This window comes from Gekko japonicus, unplaced genomic scaffold, assembly GCF_001447785.1.
Source record: "Gekko japonicus isolate JY-2015 unplaced genomic scaffold, Gekko_japonicus_V1.1 scaffold2238, whole genome shotgun sequence".
In the NCBI taxonomy this organism is placed as follows: Eukaryota; Metazoa; Chordata; class Lepidosauria; order Squamata; family Gekkonidae; genus Gekko; species Gekko japonicus.
The window spans coordinates 286733-297622 of NW_015166487.1; the positions used below are offsets into that span (position 1 = coordinate 286733).

The window sequence follows — 10890 nt, forward strand, 5'->3', positions numbered from 1 at the left end:
AAGAGTCAACTGTAGAAAAATACCAGTCCTTTAAGACATCGTCAAATCATGAACTTTTCCATCAGTCTGACTTTGTCCTCCCCTTTTGCTGTCTCTATGCAGACTCGCATTTGGGCTCTGTGCTTTGACAGAAGGCACTTTCTGGCCGTTGCACCACAGGACCTTTGTGGGGGTTCCAGCTCCAGTCCTTGGCAGCTCCTCCCTGGTCCATCCCAGGAGCAAGTGGGGCTGGTGCACCCGCAGGTCATTTGACTGGGATATTATGCTCTGGCATTTGTTGTTGTTCAGTCGCACAGTCGAGTCCGACTCTTTGCGACCCCATGGACCACACATCACACCAGGCCCTCCTGTCTTCCGTCGTGCTCCGGAGATTGCTTAATTTCATGTTCGTTGCATCGATGACACTGTCTAGCCCATCTCATCCTTTGCCATCCCCTTCTTCTTTTTCCTTCGATCTTTCCCAGCATCAGGGAAAGTGCTCCCGGTATAAATCATAGCCTTCATAAGCAAGGTGCGTCAGAATTGCTGTGCTTTATTATGAGGAATTTTGGAATGGTTGGGGTCAGTGTTCCCTCTAAGCTGAGTTAGTGTGAGCTAGCTCACAGTTTTTTAGCCTCCGGCTCACACATTTTTTGTCTTTGCTCAGGAAGGATGGCTCCGGAGCACACTCATTGATGCAGTAGCCAAATCTCTTGCTCACAACTTTCATGCCAGTAGCTCACAAAGGAGAATTTTTGCTCACAAGACTCCACAGCTTAGAGGGAACATTGGTTGGGGTTTGGGCTCTTGCGTTTGAGACTATCATAGAGACGAAACCTCGGATTTCGAGCCAAGCTCCAAATAGACCTCCGGGCCGGGAGACAACAGCACACTGATTTATAACCGGCACTAAAAGGGTACACATTGGATGGATGAAAAGATCAGCCTCATTGCAAGCTGCGGATGGCACGGGTGACGTGGCATGAACTGTAGACACTAGTATGTAATTCCTGGCCTGCCAGCCGCCTCTGGAACATAATGTGGCTTTGCAAGCCCAGGAGGGGCTTGAATGAGGGCATTTTGTGCTGGAGACGGTGTGTATCTTGGCGGGGCTGAATAAGGTCTCTTGTAACATCCAGTCCCAACTTTGCAAGAGCTGAACTGGGGGGAAATGATGACAGTGTGGAGAAATGCAGACACTGCCCATTCTTCACACCTGCGGGAATTTCAGGCCCAGAGCCCAGCCAGCGTGGATATTTCCACAGGGCTGTGTCTGTGACAGGCAGCTCAAAGCCCCCACTCATCTGCCCTTTCAACATTTTCAGGATTGCTTTTCTACTCTTCATGTGTGCTGTCTTCATGATGCTGCTGTTGTTGGGGGTTTTTTGGGAGGGGGGCGCAAGTTGGCACTTGTCGAAACCTGAGTCTCAGCTTGTGACCAAGGATGGGCCACTGTCACAACAGTTTCATGTCCTTAATTGTGAGAGTTCTGTGAGCCTGTCTGAGTCTAGGTGATGTCTCACCTATGTATAATACCCAGGGCTCTTTTTGTAGAAAAAGCCCAGCAGGAACTCATTAGCATAATAGGCCACACCGACCAGCAGGAACTCATTAGCATAATAGGCCACACCCATGGCAGCACAGCTCATTAGCACATTAGGTCGCACCCCCATGTTACCAGAAGTGTGGTCATCCAGCCACACCCACCTTTTGCTTGTTATTCTGTTTACCTTGTTTGTTGTCAAAACCCAGGTCTTTTTTGTAGCAGGAACTCTTTTGCATGTTAGGCCACACACCCCTAATGTAGCCAATCCTAATGAGTTCCTGCTGTTGGGTGTGGCCTGTTATGCTAATGAGTTCCTGCTGGGCGTGGCCAACTTGAGCGCCAGCCGGAACTCCGTTCCTGTGCGTTCCTGCCCAAACATAGCCCTGAAATACCCATGTATACTACCCACATTAAGGCTGTGCAGTGTGCCTCCTGCGGTGTTCTTTTTGAAAGACCCCTGCACATCTGGGCTGTCATTGGTGGCAAAGTAAACTCCAGATGTGTGTGTAGAATCTGCATGGCCACCAAGACCATACATCTGCTGCATCTTTGCAGGCAGTTGAAGGAAGTTGTGTAATACAACTTCCTTCACTGTATCCAAAAAAAAGGTTTTAGTTCTTATAGCGACAAAAATTAGCTAGAAGAAGCACATGGGCAATGTCGGCTCAAAATGTGAGAAGTCAAAAAGGCGACTGAATACAATTGCTGGTGAGAAGAGGTGGAGTTCTACAGTTTGTGCATAATAGAATTACCGGCCGTGGTGAGGTGTACCATCAGATCACAGCCAGTTTATGGGGAACCCTGTAGGGTTTCCAAGGCAAGACACACTGAGAGGTGGTTGGCCATGGCCTGCTTCCGTGTAGCAGCCTTGGACTTCCTCGGTGGTCTCCCACCCAAGTACTACTAACCAGGGCCGATGTTGCTTAGCTTCCAAGATCTGACAAGATCGCAATGGCCTAAAGCCATCCAGATCAGGGAATACCAGAATAAATGATACAAAATAGTAAATAATGCAGAACAGGTTAATCAAAAGGGATTGTTTGAATGATGTACGGAGGTCACAGAATTCAGCTTTTCTAGGCACAGAGTGAATGGTGAGTAATAAAGACCCCTTGCATGGATGGAGCATCTACTAGAGGTAGGATTTGAACCTAGACCAGCATCCAACTCTCTGGCTGTTGGGCCACACTGGCTCTGCTCTCAAGCAGTTATATTGGAGGCAGGTAGGTTCCAAGACAGTTTGGAGACAGGTAGGCTGGAGAACAGAAGGTTGGCGGTACCACGAAAGGAACCTTTTCTGCATGTCAAAGCACATGATCTACCATTGATTCGTAGTCCTTGTTCCAAATTGAACCTTGAAAGTATCCTTAGGGGGTTGCTTGCTCGGTTAGCCAAAAGGGCTATCAATACAAAGGGCACAGTACAAGAACTCGTGGGCACTCCATGAAATTGCTGAGCGGTCGGGTTAGAACGGATAAAAGGAAGTACTTCTTCACCCAAAAAGTGATTAACACTTGGAATTCACTGCCACAGGAAGTGGTGGCACAGTGGGAGGGCTTCTAATGTCCTGGCTCCACTGGTGGACCTCCTGATGGCACCGGTATTTCTGGCCACTGTGTGATACAGAGTGTTGGACTGGATGGGCCTTTGGCCTGATCCAACATTGGCATCTCTTATGTTCTTATGTAAGGGTAATTATAGCCAACAAAACTTGTTTCTGGTCATCTGTGTGAGATGAAGTATCTGTGCAAATTTTCCTGGAATAACTATTTCACATCACTTAGTAAATTTGATTAAAGACTCAGGCCCTGCAATGATGCAACATTGCATATGTATTGGAGAAGCAATCTTAGGTCACATTAGATCAGACCAGTGGTCCATCTAATCTAGCGATCTGCTTTGCACAGTGGCTGCCCGGCTGCCCTGGAGGGTCATCAAAGAGGGCCTTCCTCTGATGTTGCCTCCTGACACTGAGATAAAAGAGGTTTTCTGCCTCTGAAGATGGAGATTCCCTTCACTCACTATGTCTAGTAGCCATTAATAGACCTCTCCCCCATGAATCTGCCTAACGCCCATTTAAAGCCATCCATGCCTGTAGCCATCACTACATCTGCTAGCCGTGAATTCCAGAGTTTAATTACACACGGAGTAAAGAGGTGTTTCCTTTCATCTGTCCTGAGTCTATTGCACAGCAACTTAATTGGGTGCCCCTGAGTTCTCTGCCCCTGCATACAGATTATTGTAAGCTGACGAAGGCACTGGATAAAGCTTGACTATAAAGTTATTAGTGCTGCTGCTGCAACTTCCCTTTGTGGGCACAGTTTAATAAGGTGTTGGCAAGATGGAGCTTTAGCTCCTTCACATGGGACATTGCGAAAACAACGCAAGAGCCCTTGGCTGGATTTAGCAGATCTCAGCAGCTGGATTTGGCCTGAAGATCTGTGGAAAGTGATGCTTGTTGATGGGTGATTTCTGCAGAGTTTTTTTCTCCACCCCTGTTTTCATGTCTCTGAAAAGAAGCTGTTGCATCCACACCCTGCGGCTCAAATGCTGAGAAAGAAATGCAGACGTTTAGCCATGAATAAAAAACAACTGGGCACACAGACCAGGCATCATCCAACACATTTTGGGCACCCAGGCTAGTGGTCTTGTTTTGGAACACAAGCCAAGGAAAATTTCTCATCTGTTTGGGCTCTCACTGTTTTTGTTCCTGCCATTAATTATGCTTCTCTTTCTTTTATGCCTTTTTTATATCAGTGATATGTGTCTGTTAAACTTATTTCATTAAATGGTTTTTATCTCTCCTTTCTCCCCCCAAATGGCCCAAGAACACTTTCATTATATGCCTTTTTATGCTGTTTATATGCAAATTGAAATAGAGATATTAAAACTGGAAGTTGCTCAATTAACTGTTCTCAGAGGATGGGGGGGGGGACCAACCTGGCAAAAGTTCCCGAGGTGCTTGGATTGCAGTGATGAACACCCCAGACCAATGTTCCCTCTAAGCTGCGGAGTCTTGTGAGCAAAAATTCTACTCTGTGAGCTCCTGGCATTAAACTTGTGAGCGAGCGATTTGGCTACTGCATCAACTAGTTTGCCCTGGAGCCATCCTTCCTGAGTGAAGACAAAAATGTGGGAGCCGAAGGCTAAAAAACTGTGAGCTGGCTCACACTAGCTCAGCTTAGAGGGAACACTGCCCCAGACTGTGAAAATAGGCACCTTGCCAAAGCAGTTGTCCTTCAGCCCTTTAACGCACTATCAGTTGGCCGTGAGACAGCCCCATTTGGGGCAGCACAAGGATGGTTTCAAATTTCTCATCCTACTGTTTTGACTGTAAACATTCTCTGTTCAGTTTTGTTTCTCCCATGTGTGCATTGAATCTGCAATTCCTTATTTTGTGGGCATTTTCCCTTTACATTCACCCAGTGCTCACCATGAAACGTACACAGTTGCACTGATATTTGTGCATTGATAAATATGCATTGCACATGTAATACACATACAAGTGGCATGTATTATAATCTTAAATTACGTGCGTGAACAGCGGGTACATAGGTACAATGCAGGCAGCAAAAAGTGGAGAACCAGACTAGCTAACAAAAATGTGAATGAATGTAGAAAAGAAACTGAATCGGGAACGCTTGCCCATCCCCTGTTGGAATGGCTGGTTTCCAGTCCCCACTCGAGGAGTTACACAGAGCTTGATCACTGCTCTGTCGTGTTTTAATTTGTAGCTGTTACAAGCCCTTGGCTGCCTGGGCTATCTTGGTCCATGCACTACTAGATTAGATCAGGATTCCCCAGCATGGTGCCCACCGGTACCTCGCCTGGCGCCTCTTAAGCTTCTCAGAAAGCGGGCAGTGCCGCTGTAAGGCAAGGCTTGTCACCGGATGCCCTCATTCAAATGAAAGGGGTTTCCGTGGCTGGAATAGTAGCCACCGCCACCGGTGGATCAGAAAAACTGGTCGGCATCTGAAGCATCCAAGTCTTTGGTTCCATTTGCCCTTTAGGTTGTCTTCCTTCTAATTCACCAGTCTTTCTGCCTCTAGCCCCTCTTGGGCTTCCCTTCATTTCTTTTTATTCCCCTTAAAGCACGGGAAAAGTTATTCTGTTTGGTTGGGGACCCCTGGATTAGATCATCTTTGAAGCCTTGAGCTGAACAGAGAGGAAAGAACAAACCTGGTGCGGCTCACATCTTTGTAAAGAAAACAAGCCTCTCTGGGGCCCAGACTTTTTAACGGTCAGAGTAAGCATTCGCGATGGAACAGTTCTCCATGCGACTCTGAGGTTCAAGCAGGTGCAGGCGAGATCACTGAACCTCTTTTGCTTGTGTCTGGCCATCAGCCCTTCCTTGGAAGGACTACGTGTAACCAGTTCCCTGGTGGCTTGGGAGGAAGGGGGCCTGGCCCCCGCAAAGGAGGGAGGGAGGAGGAGCCAGCCTGCCCCACACCTTGCGTGGCTCACCTGGCCACTTCACGCAGCTCTGCTGGGCAGCGGGGCAGCCATGTGCACACTGGGCTGGGATCTGCTTTCCCTGCGCTCACTGCGGTTCACACCAGCTGGGAGTTGCCCTCCTACAGCCAAGTGAGGCTTGTGTGGCCTGGAAGCCACCTTCCAGGGCTGCTCATGGCTTTGGGAACCCTGGACTGCACTGGCCTGGCCCAATTGGAGGACGGGGGGGGGGCAGGCCATCAGCCCACTGGAAAAATTTCCTGGTGACTCTAATGGCTAGTCCACACCTGGGCCAGCCGGTCTTAAGAGAGGTGTTGCCCTACTGTAATGTTTCAGTTCTTTCCCCCCCCCCCAAGTTTTCCAACCCCACAACCCGAAACATTTTTGTCTGCCCTGGAAAATAACTATAATTAATTTAGACCCTTGTTTCCTTGTGCTTTTCTCCTCCAGATGAAGCCTTGAAGTTACACAGCGGACCCCCGAATAATGCCTACATGGAGCAGAGCTTCCAAAGCCTGAACCCTGTCTTGAGCATTCCCCTCAGTGCTGCACACATGGAGCAAGCGAAGAAGAACGCTGCCCTCACTGGCACCAAGTTGGAGAACTGGGTGGATAGCTTGGTTGGCAGCGTGTGGTCAGCGGTGGATGTCTGTAGCGCGGGGCCCACTTCCTGTCCGGTCATGCAGGCCTGTAGCCAGACTTCGTGGAGTTCGCTGAGTCCAGACCCAAAGTCTGAGCTGGGCCCCGTTAAACCGGACGGGCGGTTGAGGTAGCACCTGGTAACACCTTTTGTTGGCTTCAAAGGGAATTTAACTGTGTGCTCTTGTGGCTTGGGGAACATTTGCACTTCAGGAAATTCAGCTGGCTATAAGGCAGCCATGCTTCCTCGAAGAAAACTTAGTTTTCACGAGGATGCTGGGAATTCCAAAAATGCCGGATACTTCATCACAGGTTTCTAGGAGTTGAAATGGGAAAGGGAAGGCAAAACCCAGTTAAGATATACATTTAGTCTTCTGCAAACAGATGTCATTTCTGATTTCAAAACTCCACCCCAAGCCGTTTTTGTGAAAGGAAAGGTGTTCGTGACTAAGGGCAAAACGGTTGCTAAAATGGAAGGGGGGGGATCAGCTTCTCTTCTGCATCCCATTCCCTTTTAGGAGGGATTCGGTGGAGACCGGACCCTGAGATGAGTGTTTGCTGCCATCGGCTCTACTTTAACCTTAAGATGACCTTGAAAACATGGAAGGCTGGAATGGGTTAATTCCTGGCATTCAAAGCCGCCATAACCAGAGGTGGGAGAGCCATGCATTTCTGCCTCGAATCTTTCCAGCAGGTTTCAGTGGCAGTATTCCTTGAAGGGTAAATTGTTGGGATCTGAGACTGAAGCAGATAGAGTCTATTAACACTCAAATGGCATTGTAAAACTAGTTGTCATTTCCAGCTGAGGCTTTTTGTTTTGCATAAGTCAGGCCATTTTTTCCCCTTCCTGCTTCTCAGTTGAAATCCTGTGAGTCTTGATGTAGTTGAAAACGGCAAAGAAAATTTTTGCAGGTTTAATTATAGAATGGCTAGTTAAATCAAATAAAATCTCCTCTCTTCCCCATTTGGCGCCCATCTGTAGCTTTCATGACGATCAATTAGAGCGGAGCCAATGCACTGGAAGGGCAAATAGATCCTTAGATCATAACCAAGTAACAAGAAAAGGCTGAATTCCCTTTTAAAAGATGGCTGCGATATGGTTGAATGTACGAGATCCTGATAGCTTGCTGTTTTTCTCACTTTGAGTATTTGGTTTAAAGCTACTACCGTTTGCTTTGGACTTCTGAAATCGCAGTGTCAGCTGTGCTGGCCTGGAGGCAGAATATTCAGTGGTCAGCCAGTGCAAAGGAGGCCGCTTAGGAGGAAGATTTTAGGTATTTATTTGTGTTTTAGTCGATGACTAATTAGTAGGTGCTGCTTGTGCAGCTTGGAGATTATCTTCTCTTACTAACTAAAGCTGCCTTTATTAAGAAAAGGCCTTTTAAAATATATCCTTTCGCCCTATTCCCTTTCCTTTCTGCCTTTTTGATTTCAACTCGTGCAAAAGGGTTGTCAGTGCAAAACAGTCCTTGGGATTCCAGTTGCTCAGAACAAAAGGGGGGGGGAGAGAGAGGAGAGAGCCCCTTCCTTGCTTTCCTAGCAGCATGGCATTCTCATAAGATGCTTGGGGCTGTGACAAATGGCTTTTCGTCCAGCATCCCATCACCTGAGTCAAGTTTAGGACCAACTGGCAGATGATGACAAGAGTTTCTTGAATGGGCCTCCCCCCCTGTGATTTTTAAGGTAAATTATAGCCACGCAGGTCCCCAATTTGGGGGGTTCATAGGGCAGGGGGAGGGTTGCACTTTACCCACATGCTGTTTTCACAATTTGGATTCCCCCTCCAGGGTGGTTATTTTGTACTGGGGTGGGGGGAGCAGGGTACAGGGTATGATCTTTTCCCCCCGTGGGGGAAATAATAGATCATAGAAACGGCATGGGGGCGTTAAGAATGTTATGAAACCTTCCCCTCCACTGCAACCCCGTCTGCACAGTTAAAAGAATAATGGCGGATCCATTCACGAAATCTCTTATTGTCGCACCTGAGTTGCTCCTAAAGATTGATTCATACGTAATGTGCACGTTTCCTTGGCTTGACGAGTTATTCCTGAATGTGCTTCCTCGTACACATGTTGCGTTTGGGCTGAAGTGAGGTGACGTGAAAGTTCTGTCTGTTGACCTGGGATGGTCATTTTGCACATGGGGCACTAAAGTGACGAACGTCCCTGTGTCCATCCACCTGGCCCAGGGCTTGTCACTCCTCTGCAAATTGTCACTAGGAGGAGAGTCACGTGGCAATCAGTCACTGATGATTCCAATTTGGCATTGTAAACACAAGATACATTCCTGGCGTACACCACTTCCCCCAAACTGGATACAACGCCACACAGACAGCCTGCTGTGGAAACTGCTGTGGGTGGTCTTGAGCATCGAAGCACCTGCTCTATGAGGTGGATGGTCTTGAGCGTCTTGGGCTAAATTCCTGGTTTGTGTGGACTGTGGAGAGCAGATGCGCTGTGTGTATTTTGAGGCAGTCAAAGCCAGCCCTGCAGAGCAAGTATTCCTAAAGACTTCAAACGCAGGGCATGAGACTGGAGCGTGTTTTGCTCTCTGAATGGAGAGATTAAGTGGTTCGTTCCCCCGCACTCTGGCCCTTTCTGCACCCTCCTTTAAATCCATGTTCACTGCGGTGTCCCTCCAATCAATTTTGCACTAAAATCAAATCCAACCTTTTTAATCCAGGTTTTTCCCCCTATTCTGCACTAAAATCAAGTTTAACCTTTTTATTCCAAATTTCCCCCCCATTCTGCATTACATTCCCTCCCTTCAGTGGTCAGCCCGGTTTCAGCCTGCTGTTGCCCCAGGTTGTTTGGATGCTGTTTTGCTGAGGACTTAAATTGCCTCGACTCGAACACTGAGAAAATCTGGAGTGGCAGGCTGTCACGGCTCAGGTGGGATGTCACCTGACGCTGCCACCACTCTGGATTTAGGTTCCCTTGAGAAGGCCCAGAGCACCCTCCCAAGACCTTCAGACCTCCCTTTTGGCCAAATAACAGGCGTGAGGACCAGGCAGAGTGAAACAAGAGAAAGGTTTATTTTATAGGAGGTCAAACAACAAGGTGCAGAATAATAACAGTAAGCGGGTGCACAGAAAAGAAATCAAATGCCCTAACGCATCTAAATATACTTTCCCTAGCTCACTACCTCAAGTGGCCTTACACTACTCACCCCTCCCTCAAGATGAGGGTTTTCCCCCTGCAGCAGCCTTTCTTCTGGCTCTGCCCTCTGGAAGAAAGAACAGCTCTTCCCGCTGCTCCAGAACTTTTATTCCCAGCCCTCCACTTTTCCTATTGGTCCATTTTGGCTCCAAAAGCTCCCAGGGGCTTCTGGGAGTTGTAGGCCCAGCCTCACCTACTGCTAGCCAGGCTCTCTGGGCCTAGTAGGCCTCTGCTGGCACAGCCCAGATCATGACACAGGCAAATTCAGAAAGGACCCCTGTTTCCATGTGAGTCCCATTCATTTTAGATTAGCAGTGCCCCACGGATGCAGCCCTTCCACATACAGAGCCAGTGTGGTGTAGTGGTTGAGAGCAGCGGACTCTGGCAGAACTGTGTCTGATTCCCCACTCCTCCTGTACACGAAGCCTGCTGGGTGGCCTTGGGCCAGTCACAGTTCTCTCAGAACTCTCTCAGCCAGACCTACCTCACAAGGTGCCCCTTGTGTGAAGGCGATTGTAAGCTGCTCTGAGACTCCTTCAGGTAGAGAAAAGCAGGATATGAAAACCAGCTCTTCTTCTTCTGCTTAGGTGAGCTAGATCAGCAGGCTTATGGGCAACGAACACTGTGTGCAGGATCTCAGCCAAAGTCTTCAGATTATCTCTCCCTTATTATAAAAGAAGTAGTGGGTGCCAAAGTTCTAATTCTAAAATGCACTCCCTTAGTGTATGGCTGATGGAACGGCTCCTCAGCATATATCGCCACCAATCAGAAGGCAAAGCCCGGGTCCCGCCCACACCACAACTGCTGCGACTGTGTAACTCACCGGACGCCATTTTCATTTTGCTCGATGAAGAGGATTACGAGGGCACTATTGATTCAATGAGCTGCCTTCCCCAGCGCCCACTCAAACATGGGCGACGGCGGCAGCCTCCGCTCGCCCGCCTTGCCCCCCACCCGCAATCCCGGCCTGGCGACCGGCCTTCGGGCGATCGCCTCGCTCCCCCTCACACACTCCAGGACCGGCGAGTGGCGGCTCCGGCCTTCGGGCACCCGCATCGCCCCCCCACACACACACAGTCCCGGCCCGGCGAAATGACTTCCCACCCTCCCGGCCCC

General features: G+C 48.7%; 1 protein-coding gene across 1 annotated transcript in view; it reads left to right on the plus strand.

Moving 5' to 3' along the window:
- The window catches only part of XYLT1 (xylosyltransferase I), a 274833-nt gene extending 268083 nt beyond the window's left edge, over nucleotides 1–6750 (plus strand). The window contains exon 13 of the mRNA XM_015412172.1: nucleotides 6428–6750. Coding sequence (XP_015267658.1) covers nucleotides 6428–6750 — 323 coding nt within the window. The remainder of the gene's footprint in view (nucleotides 1–6427) is intronic.
- Nucleotides 6751–10890: the final 4140 nt, after the last annotated feature.